General features: G+C 43.3%; 6 protein-coding genes across 9 annotated transcripts; 3 read left to right on the top strand and 3 right to left on the bottom strand.

Moving 5' to 3' along the window:
• Positions 1–930: 930 nt before the first annotated feature.
• Positions 931–3,191, top strand: LOC108606919 (probable peroxisomal acyl-coenzyme A oxidase 1). Its single transcript, XM_017997460.1, has 2 exons — positions 931–2,071; positions 2,130–3,191. Exons 1-2 carry the CDS (start codon positions 1,107–1,109, stop codon positions 3,172–3,174), a joined length of 2,010 nt encoding a protein of 669 aa, XP_017852949.1. The 5' UTR covers positions 931–1,106; the 3' UTR covers positions 3,175–3,191.
• Positions 3,192–3,254: 63 nt separating this feature from the next.
• On the bottom strand, positions 3,255–4,279 carry LOC108606920 (leucine-rich repeat-containing protein 57). Its single transcript, XM_017997461.2, has 2 exons — positions 4,163–4,279; positions 3,255–4,098 (listed from the first exon to the last, which is right to left on the bottom strand). The coding sequence occupies exons 1-2, from the start codon at positions 4,178–4,180 to the stop codon at positions 3,352–3,354; spliced, it is 765 nt and encodes a 254-aa protein (XP_017852950.1). The 5' UTR covers positions 4,181–4,279; the 3' UTR covers positions 3,255–3,351.
• A 44-nt stretch (positions 4,280–4,323) lies between these two features.
• On the top strand, positions 4,324–5,968 carry LOC108606921 (proteasome activator complex subunit 3). Of its 2 annotated transcripts, none has more exons than XM_017997463.1 (3): positions 4,324–4,427; positions 4,515–5,079; positions 5,139–5,968. In XM_017997463.1, exons 2-3 carry the CDS (start codon positions 4,695–4,697, stop codon positions 5,504–5,506), a joined length of 753 nt encoding a protein of 250 aa, XP_017852952.1. In that variant the 5' UTR covers positions 4,324–4,427; positions 4,515–4,694; the 3' UTR covers positions 5,507–5,968. The 2 variants fall into 2 exon arrangements, with proteins under 2 accessions (XP_017852952.1, XP_033150287.1); XM_033294396.1 differs by having other exon boundaries at positions 4,356–4,427; positions 4,541–5,079.
• Positions 5,969–6,195: 227 nt separating this feature from the next.
• LOC108605928 (transcription initiation factor TFIID subunit 8) lies at positions 6,196–7,393 on the bottom strand. The gene is made up of 3 exons (XM_017995748.1): positions 7,179–7,393; positions 6,684–7,118; positions 6,196–6,627 (listed from the first exon to the last, which is right to left on the bottom strand). The coding sequence occupies exons 1-3, from the start codon at positions 7,330–7,332 to the stop codon at positions 6,221–6,223; spliced, it is 996 nt and encodes a 331-aa protein (XP_017851237.1). The 5' UTR covers positions 7,333–7,393; the 3' UTR covers positions 6,196–6,220.
• A 74-nt stretch (positions 7,394–7,467) lies between these two features.
• LOC108606752 (acid phosphatase type 7) lies at positions 7,468–14,018 on the top strand. 3 transcript variants are annotated; one of them, XM_017997154.1, is made up of 4 exons: positions 7,468–7,787; positions 12,578–13,088; positions 13,151–13,712; positions 13,820–14,018. In XM_017997154.1, the coding sequence occupies exons 1-4, from the start codon at positions 7,652–7,654 to the stop codon at positions 13,949–13,951; spliced, it is 1,341 nt and encodes a 446-aa protein (XP_017852643.1). In that variant the 5' UTR covers positions 7,468–7,651; the 3' UTR covers positions 13,952–14,018. The 3 variants fall into 3 exon arrangements, with proteins under 3 accessions (XP_017852643.1, XP_017852644.1, XP_017852642.1); XM_017997155.1 differs by lacking the exons at positions 12,578–13,088; positions 13,151–13,712; positions 13,820–14,018 and adding exons at positions 10,985–11,151; positions 11,212–11,555; positions 11,623–12,446; XM_017997153.1 differs by lacking the exons at positions 12,578–13,088; positions 13,151–13,712; positions 13,820–14,018 and adding exons at positions 8,362–8,555; positions 8,619–8,965; positions 9,043–10,069.
• A 61-nt stretch (positions 14,019–14,079) lies between these two features.
• On the bottom strand, positions 14,080–15,157 carry LOC108606754 (keratin-associated protein 6-2). Its single transcript, XM_017997156.1, has 3 exons — positions 15,043–15,157; positions 14,658–14,970; positions 14,080–14,596 (listed from the first exon to the last, which is right to left on the bottom strand). Exons 1-3 carry the CDS (start codon positions 15,052–15,054, stop codon positions 14,175–14,177), a joined length of 747 nt encoding a protein of 248 aa, XP_017852645.1. The 5' UTR covers positions 15,055–15,157; the 3' UTR covers positions 14,080–14,174.
• Positions 15,158–17,759: the final 2,602 nt, after the last annotated feature.

The following is a 17,759-nucleotide window of genomic DNA, read 5'->3' on the forward strand; positions in this document are numbered from 1 at the left end:
CTGTTTGTCAAAGATTGTTAATCGAGCACAACGAGATTAAATTGAAAACAATATGGATCAACAACAAAATACAATACACGCTGTTAACAATTGTTAAAACAATAATAAATTATGTAAACGAATTACGGCAGGTTGCAGTCAATAATATCTACAAGTTACCATGTGTGTATGTATACATATATATGTACTATATAGTATACATATGTATTACGGCTTAAGTACATTATATGTTTGTATATATGTAAATGCTAAGTGGCAATATACATATACGTTACAACTAGCACAATTCAATTTAAAATGCCATTAAAATATTAACAAATTCCATCAGGAATGCCCGAGTTAACACTAGGATAAATCATTTCATTTACAGCTGAATGTGCAGCTACTGCTGTTCAAATGTTTGTCTAACTTATATACATATAGTATGTATACATACATACATACATACATTTGAAAATTAAAATTAATTTAAAAATGAATGAAAATCGTTAAAATTGAAATGTCAGTGTCGCTTTTTCTAAATGATAATTATTAAATAAATATTAAAAAAAATAACTATGCTGTATTTTGTGTGGGCAAAACAATAGATGACTAAAATAATAATTGAGTTTCAAACTGTGAATTTCAACATGCATAAGAATGGGAGTGAGCGCGAAAAAGAGAGAGAGGGAAAGTTATGCACTTTTGCAAGAAGTGTGGTCAGTTTGCATAAACTGGTAAATTGAATGGCAAGCAGTGAATGGCAACATGCGTGGCTGTATACAGAATTAGAGCGAGAGAAAGAGCTATGCTATGCAGGGAATGTGGTGAATTTTTCTAGCTTTTTTGTCGCCAATTCTAGAGTTTTTATACAGTTGCTCTCTCTCTTATCTCATTGGCACAGATCCAAAGTAGGTTTTTAGTATGTATGCATATACCTTTGCCAGTATTCTTGCCAACTGTAGCACAAAAAGTAGGCAAAAACACAAACAAGTGATAAGCAACTGTGCTTTTCTGCAACTGTAAACAGGTTGCACATAAATATGCGTATATAGAGATTTGCAGACTTTGGCACAGGCGTTGCCCGCAACTTTTGACATTTTGCATTTAGTTGTTGTGCGTCTATAATGGAGTCTGTGAATAGTGATCTGCAGCGGGAGCGAGAGTCGGCAGGCATTTCGAGCGAGGACTTTGCTGTTTGGTGGGCAGGTGGACGGGACAAGCTGCAGCAGCGACGCGCTGTGGAGCGTTACTTTTTCGATGATCCCGAGTTCGACGATGCAGTGCCACCCAGCTGCATGTCATACAAGGAGCGTTACGAGCATTCGATAGCTAAGGGCACCAAGTTTGTTGCCAGGCTGCGCCAGTGGCAGCGCGAGAATGGCTATAATGAGCAGAGTGTGAATTTGAAAGCTGTGCATGACTTTCGGCTGATGCTGTCTGGTCCGCTGGGCACAGCGCTCTTTCAGCAAAGCTTTCCTTTGCGCCTGCACTTTGGCATGTTTCTGCCCAGCATACTTAACCTGGGCACTGAGGAGCAGCAGCGTACTTGGCTTGAGCGCGCCTGGCGTATGGACGGGATTATTGGCACCTATGCGCAAACGGAACTAGGCCACGGGAGCTTTATACGCGGTCTAGAGACACGCGCCGACTACGATGTCGCAAGCGAGGAGTTTGTGCTAAACACGCCCTCACTCAGTGCCTACAAATGGTGGCCTGGCGGAATGGGTCAGACAGCCAACATGGTGGTGGTGCTGGCGCAACTTTACATTAACGGCAATCATCATGGTCTGCAGCCGTTCCTTGTGCGCATACGCGACGAGCAGACACACGAACCTCTGCCCGGCATTGATGTGGGTGACATTGGACCCAAGATGGGCGGCAATGGCGTCAACAACGGCTTTCTGGGCTTGCGGAATGTGCGCATACCGCGCCAGCAGATGCTCATGAAGCACGCCCAGGTGATGGTCGATGGCACATTTGTACGAAAGGCGAAGCCACAGTTGGTCTATGGACCCATGGTCTTTGTACGCGTCATGATTGTCCGAGATGCTATGTTCCAGCTGCTGCAGGCAGCCACAATAGCTACACGGTGAGCCCCAGACAGTAAGTAATAATCATGGACATCACTAACTTTTCTTCTCTGTTAGCTACTCTTTGGTGCGTCGTCAGAGTCCCATTGAGCCTGGTCAGGCGGAGCCGCAGATTTTGGATCATCTGACGCAGCAGGTGAAGGTGCTGCCGCAGATAGCACGTGGCATCTGCTATCGCCTGGTGGCCGATGAGCTTTGGCGTTTTTACAACGACGTGACACAGTCGCAATCCACGCAAGCGCAGCTCGCTGAGTTGCATGCGTTGAGCTGCTGTCTGAAGTCCGTTTGCACGGCGGACTCCGCCGAGGGAATCGATATGCTGCGCAAGTGCTGCGGCGGCCATGGCTACCTGGCCTCGTCCAATTTTGATAGCATCATGGGATTGGCCAATGCCGCCTATACCTATGAGGGCGAGCATACTGTGCTGCTGCTGCAGACGGCACGTTTTCTGCTGCACAACTATGAGGATGCACTAAAGCGCAGAGTAATGCCCGCCAGCATTACCTATCTGCGTCTGCCCGTGCGCCATAGTTGGGGTAACAATCTAATGGAGAATGCAGTGCGTGCGCTGGAGATAAGTGCAGTCGAGCAGTTGCGCGACGCTTGGGAATGGCTGAGACAGCAGCGCAAGCGCGGCCAAACTCTGGAGCAGGCCACCAATTTGTCTGGGCGACGTCTAACCGCCGCAGCTACGCTATATGGCCACGCCTATCTGACACGCAACACACTGCAGCAACTCAAGCAGCTGCAGAAGCTTCCCAAGCTGGGTGAGATCTTGGCGCAGTTGCTGGAGCTTTATATACTGGACAGCTTTTTGCGTCAGCTGAGCGCTATTCTGCGCTGGCAGAGCATCAGCGCACGCCAGGTGCAGCAAGTGGAGCAACGCTTTGAGCAATTGCTTACTCAGCTGCGTCCCAATGCTCTGGCCATTGTGGATGGCTTTGACTTTGATGATCGCGTGCTCAACTCGACGCTGGGCGCTCACGACGGGCGCGTTTATGAGCGTCTGATGGAGCAGGCCCGCCGCAATCCGCTTAATCAGGAGTCGGTGAATGGCAGTTATTACACACATTTACAGCCACTGCTACGTGGTAAGCTTTAAGCATTAACAAAAGCCATTGTTATGCTTTTTTAGCAGTGCATATTTTATTACAGAGACAGCACAACTAGAATTAAACTATTAAAGTAGTGTTGTTATCTAAATACGTACAAATACAAATACAAATATAATTAACATAAATATGTATACATATAAATCGTAGAAGTTATGTTAAAGCATTTAGAACATCTTCTTCTTGACCGCCGTATAGCGTTCCATGTAGACATCATAACCATCTAGATCGGTAAACTGTTTAGAATTAAATAAATTGCCGTCGACGGCTAGATTACAGATCTTGGATTCCTTCAGTATGCGTGGTGTCAACGCGCTAGCCTGTAGGCAATTCTCCTCTAGTCGCAGCGTTTTTAGCTTGGGACAATCGGCAATCTCCTCGGCCAATGCAGAGATTTGATTTTGATTTAGATTTAACTCAGTAACATACAGATTTCCAACCTCTGAGGGCACTTCGGTGATCTTATTGCGCGACAAATCCAACACATCCAGCTTGTTGAGTCCGCATAACATTACAGGAAACTCTTTAAGCTGATTATTGCTCAGATTCACGGTCTTTAGATGCGTACAATTGGCCAATGTTTTGGGCAACTTAGTCAACATGTTGTCCATCAGCAGCAGCACCTCAAGCTTCACCAGCTCACCTAACACTTCGTTGAGCTCTACCAAGCGATTGCCACTTAGATTGAGGTGCTTCAACAATGTTAGACGGCCCAGTTCATCGGGCATATGCTCGAACCGATTTTCGGACAGATCCAGCGTCTTGAGAACATTGGGATAGGCTTTAAGCTGTGGCGGAAACTCCTGCAGTCGTTGTAGCGAGATTTTAAGCACGCCCGTCTTCTGAGCCGTCTCCAAATGTTGTTTTATTTGTTTATTGCCCATAGTAACTGCGCCTAATCCGCTTTCAATGGGCTGGGAATGATACAGTGTTGCGATTATTCGATACATTATCCAACACATTCGATATGATGTTTACATGCAGTAACCTAGACATTTTGCGGCGATCAAGATTAAGAATTTAGCACAAACAGTGTAAAATTTTGAAAAGTTTTGCCTAAAAAATTCTATATAATCTATATGAACTTCTAAATTAAGATCTCCTTAAGTCAACTGCTATCGTAGCCGGCGTTTTGCAGCACTCATTCCAGAGAACTCAGAAATGGCCCTGCCAACTTGTTTATAGATTACAAGCGTGGAGTTTCGTTGACGGGCCGCATCAAAAGCATTCTAAACCTTTTCGGGTAAGTCTCTGGCTTTAGTGCAAACAAACCAAAACAATAACCCCAACTTATGGCATAACCGTGTGTTATGGCCGCTTCCAATTGTAGTAAACACGGCGTATCCTAAATTTTAGGTGTATCAAAAAACGAGGACGTGTGAGAGAGCAGCAAAAGCACGCGCTACAATTGCAAATTAGTCAAACCGGTGGAATCTGAGAAGGTGGTGCTGTGTATTGGTATTTGTTATTGTTGTGAAATTCAAGTAACCGACAGAAGCTGACAAAGACAATGCCGAAAGATACAATAGCCAAGGTGCAGGAGTATAAGGACTCGCTGATCACCAAAGCCGAGACGCTGATTACAAAAGGCTTCCCCGAGAAAATTGTAGAGCTTAATGAGCTGCTCTCTACACCCATGTTTAATGAGCGCAACTTCTGTGAAGTACACCAGGATCTGAACATTCCGGTGCTACCGCCCATGTTGGCAAACCATAACGATGGCGGCGATGTGCACGCCGGTGATGACCGCCCAGTCACAAAGCGTCCACGCAAAGATGACGTTGTCTTTGGCTCAGCTGTGATGGGTTTGCCTAATGGAACAGTACCTTGCAACAAGCCCATTTGCGAAATGATTTTGGTCGTAAAGCCAATCATACGCAAACTGGTGGAAGATTGTAAGTTATATTAAATAACAATGTGATATAGTCATGCTAATTATGTATTTGATTCGCAGCGAACCTACTTAAAATGTGGATTTCATTCATGATACCCAAAATTGAGGATGGCAACAACTTTGGTGTTTCGATTCAGGAGGATACGCTGGCCGAAATCCAGACTGTTGAATCTGAAGCAGCGGCTTTCTTTGATCAGATTTCACGCTATTTTCTGTCGCGCGCCAAGGTTGTTTCAAAGGTCGCCAAGTATCCACACATTGATGATTACCGTCGTGCCGTTGTCGAGCTGGATGAAAAGGAATACCTCAGTCTGTGGCTGGTTGTGTGCGAGGTCCGCAATCGTTACTCTTCGCTCCACGACATAGTTATTAAGAATCTGGAAAAGCTTAAAAAACCGCGCTCATCTAACGCCGAGAGCTTATACTAAATTCGCCAATTTGTTTATTTTTCAACATTTGCTTAAATCTGCACCAATTAAAACAACAACCATTCACAAACATAAATACACACACACACTCACACACCCATGCATACACCACTTCCTATAGACCTTAAAATACACTCCAATCTTCCAAATTGATGGAAGCACTCGAAATTTTCCTTTCATATGATTTGTTGTTCAGAAAAAAAACATAATAATAAATAAATTAAGTCCAGTGACGGCGTACAAATAGCGGACAGATCTTAAGGACAGTTTTTATATATGTAATTTATAACATTTGAATATATAGTTTATAATCGTTGAGCATCGATACTAACTATAGATTCAAATAAATATCTTTAGCTATGCACATTTAAAAAAGTAAATACACTTACGCCTTACAGTTACAAATGTAAACGTAAATAAACAAAATGCAAATTGAAGTCGAACTGAGATCTGCAGCAAAGCACTCGAATTTTAATTGTGAAATCATTGGTCAAATTGTTAATAATTTAAATTATATATACAAAATTAATCATTGGCATTTACAACATTCCAGACAAAATGGTCAAGCTCCAAAAATTTCAAGACATCCGTCAAAGAAAATGCGCGCCAAAATCTAAGACCAACATATATTTCAAAATAGAGTGCAACCCTTTTTCCCAATTCAAATGAAAAGAATTTAGTTGTGTTCTGATAAACGACTTTATTCTATAACTATTATATGCTACTTTTTGTTATTTCTAGTGTGGAAGGCGTAGGCGCCGCTGGAGCTGTTGTGGGCGGATTGCGTGTGGGCATTATGCGTGGAGTGGTGGGATCGCCGTTGCCCTTCGAGCGCTTAGGCAAGGTGGCGGCACGCAAATAGGGATTGTCAATATTGGGATTTTCCAAAATAGCCTTGTTAGTGGCTGAATTTGGTTTGATTTCAAGCTCAAGCTCTTTGGACTTATCGCCATCGACCTCCTCATTGTCGCTGTCACCCTCTTCACCGTCCTCTTTGCTGGGCGCGTCCTCTGTACGATTTGCCACCAGGTAATGGTACTCCAGCTCTTCAAAGTCAAACACTTGGTCGGTGGGATTTAAGGCAGCTAAATATGCAGGAAAGGCAGGCCTACATGAGATAACTGTAAGTATATAGAAATAAATGTTAAGTTCTTAATATCAATTAGCAGTTACTTACGTGGAAACATATTATCCTCGGTGGGAAAGAGATTGTTGGTCTCAGAGGTTTTGCAGAGAAACTTAGTCAGTGCCTTCTCTACATCGCGCTTTTGACTAGCAGCCTTCTCACGTATAGCTTCGTACTCTGTCACAGGCTGCTTGTGTGTGGGCGTTCGTATGTAGGCATGCGGATCCGGCATGGGTGGAAAATAGCTGGGCACATAATGTGGATGAGCTGCTTTGGTGCCGGCTTGCAGCAAGCTTAGCTGACGTTGTTGTGACTGTTGCGGTGGCAGTGCTATAGGCGTGTGAGTGGTTCGCCGCGTATACTGCTCCAGGGTGCTTATGTTAATACCCATGTTAATGAGCGCTAAGCTAACATCGCCCACAGTGGGCATAGTGCGTCCACCCAGTTCACAATAATTGTGTGCCGAGTTGCCAATCTCAACAAGCACTGAAACCAAGGAGCAACTATAAAATGCAACAGCAGAATAATTTGTTTGTGGTTACTTACGAGACTGCATCATTTGGGTCAGCGTCTCCACACATTGGTGGCTGGCCACGCCGGCACCTTTGTCTAACAATAGCTGTGAGACGGTTTTGCTCAATAGACGACGATATGCGTCTGCATTCGGCATAGAAGCCGAGTCTCCCTTTTCCATCTTCATTAGTATATTGTTGACATTAGTTAAAAATTACAAGCAAAAAATTGTTGTTAACAATGTTACAAAGTGGATGACACTGTGTTGATGTATCGATAAATTAACATTTTGTTAAACGAGTATCATCGCACAATACTTCTAAGTAACATTTGTGTATTTTCTAAAACAAGTGGACAACAAAAACAAATATCTGTGAAGGCAATATATATAAATATATAAAGTTGTCAGCTGTGTTTGCTGGTGTCACAACGGCAATGTCAATTGTCGCAATAGTTATATATTAGCTTTTATCAAAACGGAGATAAATTAAAACTGCATACGTGCAATGGAGGGCCATGCAAAAATAACACTAACTTTGTTAACGGTGATTGTGCTGCTAACCAAAGCAAACTTGGCCAAAAATCTGCAGGATCTGGATATAGTGCATTATCAGCCGGAACAGGTGCACTTGGCTTTTGGTGGTGAGTAAATGCATAAGTTTTGGATAAGTCATATAATGAATTTTGAACGTTTCGGTACAACTAACTAAATTAGCTGCTTCAGCGCTTTTGTTGATTCATTTTTGTTATTGATATTCTGCACCAAAACACTGCGCAATTGTTAAAAGCTGACAAACGATAGCGTGAGTGCATATCACAGCTCCGTCTATACCTCTTCCCCCCTTACTCACTTACAGCTCATATTTCAAACTGCCGTTAATTTAGCTCTGTACATTTCCCTTTACCCCCAACTTCTAGAACAAAGTAAAATTCTAGAAATAAAGACTAGAAATTAGTCTAAGGCTGCACAACTGATAAAGGCTTGAACTATGCTATTGTTGTTTTGTTATTGTTTTTTTAATATTAATATATATATTTAAAAACAACTGTGCGGAAGAGATTAGAAATGGGGACACTGAAACGTTTGAATCTCGCGTGAATACAAAACAAAAGTTTTGTGTGGAGCCGGCTCTCTTAAACTTTTTGTTATTGTTTAATTTTTGTGACAATGTTATTTCTTGTTATAAACTTTCTACTTTGCATTCGTCGCATGCAGAGCGCACAGCCAGCGAGATTGTAGTTACCTGGTCAACGCGCGAATTGCCAACAGACAGCAACAACAACAACAACAATGAAAACAGCAGCAGCATCGTTGAGTATGGATTGGAGGATCTGAAGCTACGCGCCTATGGCCAGGCTACCAAATTTGTGGACGGCGGTCCCCAACAGCGCACACAGTACATACACCGGGTACGGCAGAAACTTTGGACACAGTTAATACCAGACTCAACTATAGCCTTCTTCATAAACTAGGTGACCTTGCGCGACTTGCAGCCCAACAGCAGCTATGTGTATCATTGTGGCAGTGGCTATGGCTGGTCGGCGCTTTATAACTTTCGCACTGTGGTGAGCGCTACGCCAGATTGGTCACCAACGCTGGCTATTTATGGCGACATGGGCAATGAGAATGCACAGTCCTTGGCTCGACTGCAGCAGGAGACACAGCTGGGCATGTACGATGCCATACTGCATGTGGGTGACTTTGCCTACGACATGAACACGAAGGATGCGCGCGTGGGCGATGAGTTTATGCGTCAGATTGAAACTGTGGCTGCCTATTTGCCGTATATGGTCGTGCCGGGCAATCATGAGGAGAAGTTGTAAGTTGTACTTGGGTGCCTTGGTGCCTTGGACACGTGTTGAAGTTAATCTTGGCTTGGCTTGCCTTGCATTGCAGCAATTTCTCCAACTATCGCGCACGCTTCAGCATGCCGGGAGGCACAGAGAATCTCTTCTACAGCTTCGATCTGGGTCCAGTGCACTTCATTGGCATCTCCACGGAAGTATACTACTTTCTCAATTACGGCCTCAAGACGTTGGTATTTCAGTACGAGTGGCTCAAGCAAGATTTGGCAGCAGCCAACAAGCCAGAGCAGCGCGCCCAACGTCCTTGGATTATCATCTATGGCCATCGGCCCATGTACTGCAGCAATGAGAACGACAATGACTGCACGCACTCGGAGACGCTGACGCGTGTTGGCTGGCCCTTTGTGCATATGTTTGGACTGGAGCCGCTGCTCTATGAGTATGGCGTGGATGTGGCCATCTGGGCGCATGAGCATTCCTATGAACGCCTCTGGCCCATCTACGACTATAATGTGCGCAATGGTACATATAGCTCGCCGTATGAGAATCCACGTGCACCTGTGCATATCGTTACCGGCTCTGCCGGCTGCAAGGAGGGTCGGGAGCCGTTCAAAGGCAAAATACCCGAATGGAGCGCCTTTCACAGTCAGGACTATGGCTATACGCGTTTGAAGGCACACAATCGCACACATTTGTACTTTGAGCAAGTGTCCGACGATCAGCAGGGCGCCATTATCGACAAGTTCTGGCTGATTAAGTCCAAGCATGGCAGCTACGAATCGTAAAATATAAACAACTGAAAACAAATTAATGGAAATTCCATCACACAGCAACTGGCAGTATTAGTTTTAGCGCACATTCTGCTTTTTATGGCTCAGACTACAGAGTATTAAGCAAAGCATTTCTTGGACCAGTTTGCAAATTCCTTTGCACAAAACAATCATAGTTTACTATAGTTCAATTTTCCGTTTTATTTAATGTCAACACACCCTATAGTTGAAATATTTTATGTTAAACAATATATTGTAACACGCATTTAAGAAGCTACGCAGCCTTAATTGTTTTTATCGCTTGCGAATAAACAAAACGTGATTTAATCAAAGGCCAATTAAAATAAACTTCTGTTTTAATTTAAAAGCAGCTAAAGAACTTTTAATTGTAAATAATTAAATAAGCTACAACAGTAAAAGTTTCTGTTTTCCATGACTAGGAAAGATTATTATAGTTGAGATGTAAAATTACAATTGATTCGGTATACGGCATTTCTTAGTATTAAGAATTGGTACCCGCACCTATTGATTTTGTTAATTAGAATGTTGCGACTACAATATAAACTAATTAAATTTAAGTGCAACTTGAAGAGTCCAAATACATAATTATATGCCATTCAATTGGACTCTGAGTAAATGTCGGAGAGCGTCTATAATATTTTACTAGACCTTGTTACTAAATTTACATAACACCATTAGGCGAATGTAAGTCAGCAATAGAAATAAACAAAAGCGATATTTAAGGTCACGCATACTCATCGCAGAGATCGTGAATGCTCTTAGAGTGGGCTGAGCTCTTTTCTTCTTTCAATCGAAGGTGGCTGTGACTTGAAAATATTTAAGGTCACACATACTCTTCTCAGAGATTCCAGAATGCTCTCAGAGTGGGCTGAGCTCTCTTGTTCTTTCAATCTCTTCTGCTGTCTTTCTTTCATGGGGATCTGTTTGCAAATCCTCCATACTTACTTTCATTAGTTGAAACGAATTCAAATTGCACTTTGATATTCAAAATTATATTTAGTTATTTTTTAAATGCAATATTTACATACAATTTATAGTATTATCAATATAGTATTATAGGATTTGGGCGGATACCTAATAAATTAATAATCTTTAATTACATAAATATATGTGGAATATAATATTTCTGATTGTTAGAAGTGCACTGTAATTAAATCGTTGTGAATATTAGTAGTTAATAGTAAATAAATGATTTGTATTATGTGCTTGGTGTTGTGTGCTGGTGATGGCTGCTCTTCTCAGAGACTGTGTTGGATATTGTGGTGACCTGGAATACACGCGATAATACAAACGAATCGATTTGCGAGTACGGCATTGACGAGATTGATGAGTTTCTGGTGAAGGCGGCACATGGACCCAAGAAGTTTGTTGATGGCGGCGCCAGAAAGGCGACGCAGTATGTACACCGGGTAAGTAGAGCATGTCAACTGACAAACCAGACCATAGCTTAATAAACTTACTCCACACAGGTGACGCTGGGCAAGCTGCAGGAGAATACAACATATTTGTACCATTGTGGCAGTGGCCTGGGCTGGTCGGCGGTCTATTGGTTCCACACGGGCTTTCAGCACAACAACTGGATACCATCGTTGGCTATATTCGGCGATATGGGCGTGGTCAATGCCGCCTCTTTGCCGGCGCTGCAGCGCGAGACGCAAATGCACATGTATGATGCCATCCTGCATGTTGGCGACTTTGCCTACGACATGGCCAACGAGAATGGCGAAGTTGGTGATGAGTTCATGCGCCAGGTGGAGACCATAGCCGCCTATGTGCCGTATATGGTATGCGTGGGCAATCATGAGGAGAAGTAGTAAGTGCCACTGCCATTGCCCATTGTTCCCACTGTATTTTCACTAATTAGCATTCCTCGCTTGCAGCAACTTCTCACAGTATACGCAACGCTTCAGCATGCCGGGCGGCACGGATAGCTTGTTCTACAGCTTTGATTTGGGTCCCGTGCACTTCATAGGCTTCTCCACGGAGGTTTACTATTTTCTACAATACGGCTTTAAGCCGTTGGTAAAACAGTTCGAGTGGCTGGAGCAGGATTTGAGGCGTGCCAATGAGCCAGCGCAGCGCGCACAACGTCCTTGGATCATCACTTTTGGTCATCGACCCATGTACTGCAGCAATGACAACGGCGACGACTGCGCCAATCATGAGACTGTGCTGCGCAAGGGTCTGCCCGGCCTGAATATGTTCGGTCTGGAGGAGCTTTTCTATCGCTATGGCGTCGATGTAGAGCTCTGGGCACACGAGCACTGCTACGAGCGCATGTGGCCGCTCTACAACTACACTGTCTACAATGGCTCCCTGTCCGCGCCATATGTGAATCCAACTGCTCCGGTGCATATTATTTCGGGCGCCGCTGGCAACCACGAGGGTCGCGAGCCCTTCTTCAAGCAAATGCCGCCCTGGAGCGCATTCCATAGCCAGGACTTTGGCTATCTGCGTCTGCTGGCGCACAATGCCAGTCACTTGTACTTTGAGCAAGTCTCAGATGATAAGGGCGGTCAGGTCATAGACAAGTTCTGGGTCATCAAGGACAAGCATGGACCCTATGTCCCATAATAATGTAATCCATTCCATATGCTTGTATCTTTTAACGTAATCCCTCACAATATATTTTATATGAAGGCACTATTGTGCTATATATTTATCACTAATCATGTATTAACGGCTGTAACTAAATAAAATATAAGAAGCATTCAATTTTTTATTTTGTAGACGTTTGTTTATTTCGACAAGTAATTTTATTCAATTAGATAGTCAACAAATAAATATAGCTTTATAGAATTCATGATTATAATAATAATTTTATATTTTTCACAGACACTCTACAGGATATTGTGGTCACCTGGGCAACGCGCAGCTCCACCAACTCCTCTCAGGTAAATTACGCTTTGAACTACGCCAAGGATGAGCTCAAGCAGGTTAGCGGCAGCTGGGAACGCTTTGTGGACGGTGGTCCACGTGGACGCACTCAATACATACATAAGGTGACGCTGCCCGCGCTGCAGCCGGACACACGCTATGAGTACAGCTGCGGCAGTGAGCTTGGTTGGTCCGCTGTCTACAGCTTTAAGACGCCGCCAGCTGGCGAGAACTGGATGCCATCGCTGGCTATTTATGGCGATATGGGCAATGAGAATGCGCAGTCCTTGGCGCGACTGCAGCAGGATACAGAGCGTGGCATGTACGACGCCATAATACATGTGGGTGACTTTGCCTATGACATGGACTCCAATGATGCACGCGTTGGTGATGAGTTTATGCGTCAGATTGAAACTGTGGCTGCCTATGTGCCATATATGGTCTGTCCAGGCAACCACGAGGAGAAGTAGTGCGTATATCTGTCTCATTAACTATGTGCGCTATTTTTAATGAGCTCTTCTTTATATTTAGCAATTTTTCCAATTATCGCAAGCGCTTTAATATGCCCGGCAGTGGCGACAGCTTGTGGTATAGCTTCAACATGGGCCCCGTGCACTTTGTGTCCTTCTCCACGGAAGTTTACTACTTCGTCAACTATGGCTTGAAGCTGCTGACCAAACAGTTTGAGTGGCTGGAGCGTGATCTGACCGAAGCCAACCTGCCAGAGAATCGCGCCAAGCGTCCCTGGATTATTACCTATGGCCATCGGCCCATGTATTGCAGCGACAACAAGGAATACGACTGCAATGAGCAGCTGGAAACGTACATTAGGCAGGGCTTGCCGATGCTCAAATGGTTTGGCTTGGAAGATCTGTTCTACAAGCATGGCGTCGACGTTGAGTTCTTTGCTCACGAGCATTTCTATACGCGCCTCTGGCCTATCTACGATTTCAAGGTGTACAATGGCAGTGCAGAGGCGCCCTATACCAATCCTAAGGCGCCCATACAGATCATAACGGGCTCGGCTGGATGCAAGGAGAACCGCGAACCCTTTTCTGAAACGCTGCCCGATTGGAATGCGTTCCACAGCAATGTAAGTGTCTACAAAATGGCGTTAGCAACATTTTGCAGCAGCACAACATGTTGCTAAGCTAGCCAATGTTGCTAAAGCTTCCGTACTCTTAATTAATTTTCATTTAGGACTACGGCTACACTCGTCTAAAGGCCCACAATGCCACACACTTGTACTTTGAGCAAGTGTCTGATGATAAACAGGGTGACATTGTTGATTCTTTCTGGATAATCAAGGATAAGCATGGTGCTTATGCCTAAATGCCTGCTGTGCCTACTGCAATAAATTCAACGAATATTTAATGCTCTTAGATAACTTTTAAATAAATACAAGTCATTTTTTTTTTTGATTTTAACGTACATATATTATAATTAATTAAAAAAATTAAGTTAGAAAAAAAATTGTAGCATGCGGCAGAAAAAAAAAAATACATGTAAATTGCACTAAGCTTAATGGTGTTAATGCTATGTTGTACTGTTGGTTCTAATAGACGGTGCCGGAGATGCCAGCGCCGTAATTGTAACCAGCTGCGCCCGCACCAATGGGCGGTACACCGCCCAGAGCGCCTAGACCGCCGCCGACGACGCTGTTACCATAGTTGCTGTTGTAATAGCTGGAGGGATAGCCACCGGCGCCGAAGCGTGTGTTGTAGTAAGGATAGCCAGTGCCGGCACCCAGACGGCTGTAATATGCATACGGATTCGAGTTGTAGTAGTTGCCCAACGATGAGCCGTAGCCGCCCAGCGACGAGCCATAGCCGCCCAACGAGGAGCCGTAGCCGCCCAAGGAGGAGCCGTAGCCGCCCAAGCTTGAACCGTAGCCGCCAAGTGCGGAACCGTAACCACCCAATGCCGAGCCGTAGCCTCCCAAAGCGCTGCCGTAACCACCATAACCAGTGGCGCCATCTAAGCAAAACAAAATAAAGTCAGATATGCTGCTGAGTGGTTGCAGCCTTTTTCAGCTCACCTAGACCGCCAAGTCCACGTGAACCATATGGATTGTAGTAGCTATCCACGCCGCTGCCGTAGCCAGCTCCTAGCGTGGAGCCATATCCGCCATAGTTGCCGCCGTAGCCGCCATAGTTGCTGCCGTAACCACCACCGTATCCACCATATCCACCAACATAGCGCTTCTCTTGCTTCTTCTCCTGCAGCGGCGCATAGTTGCTAGCGGAACTCACTTGATCCGCCGCGGGCACTGCCGCTGTCTGCTCCTGATCCTGCACCTGCTGCTCCTGCGCCTGGGCGCTCAGCACCAGCGCTGCAGCAACTAAAACAAACTACAAACAAACAAAAAAAAAAATCCAATTAATCCCAAAGTGTAATCCAAATCCAACGCTGCCGATCCTTACAAAGCACTTCATGTGGTGGCCGCCTATGTGTGGATATGTCCAACTGGGGAATGTGATTCTCGCTGTACGATCAACTGTTGCGCACGCGCCGCTTAACTCGGGTTGAATGTATCTGCTCCAAGCTGGCACAGTTGCTTTTATAGCAACAGAGCTAAACACCGATGCTTAGCCAACAAGGGAGTGCGAGCGAGAGCGACGGATGAAGTGCTAGAGCTAGTAATGGAAGCTAACAAAATTGTGACGCATGCGCACGAGCCAAAGTAGCAATTTCAAAACTCCCACGCATTATGCAGGATGCAGCTTAAATTCAGCAAGTTAATCGATAAGTTTATAAGCTGGCTATCGCTTTTGAACTTAGTGCGTTGGTAGGGTAGATGAATGTGCTAGGCATGACACAATTCTTAACAAGACTTAAACAAATGCGATTAATTATGATTAATATGCAAGATAATGAGTGAACATGATCTGACTCAGTAATAAGTCGACTTTATTACGCTTTGTTAATAAAGCCCAGTCGTCTACGGCGATGAGTTGCCCTAGCTTGCATTTTGAAGCGAAGAAGTTGCTCTATATTTGATTTAATATTAATTGACAGCAAGCTTACAAATAAAAAATCAAACAAACAAACACTTATGAGTGTTTGGAACTAGCATACTTATTATCAATATTCCCACGATCTACGACAATTACCAGTTACAACAGCAGCAAACACTAACAACGACCGATGACAAATGCTAATTGAATCATTTAACGTGACCCTGGCTCAACTAATTGCCCAACATAAAACAAAACAATAACAATACCGAACGACTTATTGTCAAAACCAAATTGAAATCGCTGCTACTACTTCTAGCTGTAATTAACTATAGCCTGTTTGCCAAAACGGATATCGCTTGCATATTTATGAATCATTTCGAAAATGCTTGCTTTTCACTTTTCAAAACAAAAAAAAACATACGCTACCTAAAAAACCCCACTTAAAAACTAAAGTATATTTGCATAAGTAGTGTGTACCTACTATTGCCACATTTCTTTTTTTTTTTGGCAAGTGTCGCACAATGCAGTCAATTGTGATAGATAAATCTTTAGCACACACACATTTTGTAGGTAAAACCAATACTGACTAACAACTAAAATTGGATCTAAAGATATAGACGCAAGGGCTTAGTCGAGGGGGCATTTGCTCGTGAGTATAAAAATATGAAAGCTAGAAAATGAATAGCTCATATTTTTAACACATTACTTTAATTTCTGTACGCATACATATATTTTTTACTTTTGCGCCCCTTTTATTGGCTTTTTGCACATTCGGTTAGCCAAACTATTGAAATGGTAACAGCTTAGGCCTAAAGCTCACATATCTATCTATATATATATTCCGTCTATTGGTTGTGTAAAAATCTTGATTGTCAATCTGTGCATGAGTGGCGCACATTGTTCGCGATAAAGTGTTAACTGAAATTTGGTTGCAGCTTGACTTGACTTGGGCCGATTGGTTGCTCATTTGGCCCCGCGGGGTAGCAACATGACCATGGCTAAGCAGCTTGAGAGTTTATTTCTTACGAAAAAAAAACAACATAGGCATAGACAATGGTTCTTTAATGTTAGTGCTGCTGACAACACGTGAATCAACCTCATCGCCGTTGCAGGGCGGCGTCGGCATAATTTCTTAGGCATACAAACACGTAGCTCGGGTCAGGGCGTATACGTAATGTGCGCTGTGAGAAATGATGCGGCTAAATAATTTATAAACAAACTGCACATGTAAAACTGTATGTATGTGTAATTTTTATACATGTTTCTAACAAGTTGTTTTGTATGTTCGTGTAATGCAGTTTTCTTCAAGTTTGTCCAATTGGGCGTCAACTGGGGCTGACAGTCTGACTAACTAAAACAACAATTGCGTTGTTCTAATTCCGAAAAGCAAATCACGAACAACTGCTACAACAACAAAAACATTGGCTGCATAATGTTTCGCACGCCCACCAATTATATTTACAAACTGATTTTAATTACAAGTTTGCAGCAAAGGCAAAAAACAAAATCAAATCTGAGCTGTCAAAAACCGCAAATAGTTTTCACAGCGAACAAATGAAGCGTCTAACAAGGCGAATGGGCAATTTATATACGTATAAGTAATGTGACCTACTATTACAACATTGCGGGCTCTCTCTCTTCCCTCACAATAAGGATTGCTTAAGGTGAAATAATTGAGTATAAAGATTATGTGCTGGAGATAGAATGTATATTGTTAAAAATGCGTAAGACAATTTAAATTTCAAGTTAGGCAATTCAAATTAACAACTGTAATTCTTAATCTTAATTTCAAAATCCACAACCCAGACTAAACTTAAATGCTGAAAAGCATTCCAAATATTAAGTACGATAACTTCAACTTTAAGCTTTAGTTTGCGAGTATTAGTTTTTAGATTTGTATTAGTATTAAAATACTGCAAGAAATTATTAATTTATCTTTCTTGTTGTATGTGATTAAATTTATGCATATGTACAAACATATTTATGTCTGTTGCTTGACGTTGAACTTGCACTTTGCTTAATTGGCATATACTTAGAGCTTCGCTTCACACAATTATGCATTTATGTAGGCATAGTTCTTATGCGAAATTCAGTTAATATTATTGCCAGCCACAGCGAACTCTCACACACTTGGCATCGGCCCTGAAGTTAGCAACAACAACAGCAAGAGTTGCAATTGA

This window comes from Drosophila busckii, chromosome X, assembly GCF_011750605.1.
Source record: "Drosophila busckii strain San Diego stock center, stock number 13000-0081.31 chromosome X, ASM1175060v1, whole genome shotgun sequence".
NCBI lineage: Eukaryota > Metazoa > Arthropoda > Insecta > Diptera > Drosophilidae > Drosophila > Drosophila busckii.

Coding starts and splice junctions, on each gene's coding strand:
- LOC108606919 (XM_017997460.1), top strand. CDS start 1,107: ATGGAGTCTGTGAATAGTGATCTGCAGCGGGAGCGAGAGTCGGCAGGC. Junction 2,072..2,129: donor GCAGCCACAATAGCTACACG/GTGAGCCCCAGA, acceptor CTTCTCTGTTAG/CTACTCTTTGGTGCGTCGTC.
- LOC108606921 (XM_017997463.1), top strand. CDS start 4,695: ATGCCGAAAGATACAATAGCCAAGGTGCAGGAGTATAAGGACTCGCTG. Junction 5,080..5,138: donor ACGCAAACTGGTGGAAGATT/GTAAGTTATATT, acceptor TTTGATTCGCAG/CGAACCTACTTAAAATGTGG.
- LOC108605928 (XM_017995748.1), bottom strand. CDS start 7,332: ATGAAGATGGAAAAGGGAGACTCGGCTTCTATGCCGAATGCAGACGCA. Junction 7,119..7,178: donor GACCCAAATGATGCAGTCTC/GTAAGTAACCAC, acceptor CCTTGGTTTCAG/TGCTTGTTGAGATTGGCAAC. Junction 6,628..6,683: donor CGAGGATAATATGTTTCCAC/GTAAGTAACTGC, acceptor ATATACTTACAG/TTATCTCATGTAGGCCTGCC.
- LOC108606752 (XM_017997153.1), top strand. CDS start 7,652: ATGGAGGGCCATGCAAAAATAACACTAACTTTGTTAACGGTGATTGTG. Junction 7,788..8,361: donor GGTGCACTTGGCTTTTGGTG/GTGAGTAAATGC, acceptor CGTCGCATGCAG/AGCGCACAGCCAGCGAGATT. Junction 8,966..9,042: donor GGCAATCATGAGGAGAAGTT/GTAAGTTGTACT, acceptor CTTGCATTGCAG/CAATTTCTCCAACTATCGCG.
- LOC108606754 (XM_017997156.1), bottom strand. Junction 14,597..14,657: donor ACGTGGACTTGGCGGTCTAG/GTGAGCTGAAAA, acceptor TGTTTTGCTTAG/ATGGCGCCACTGGTTATGGT.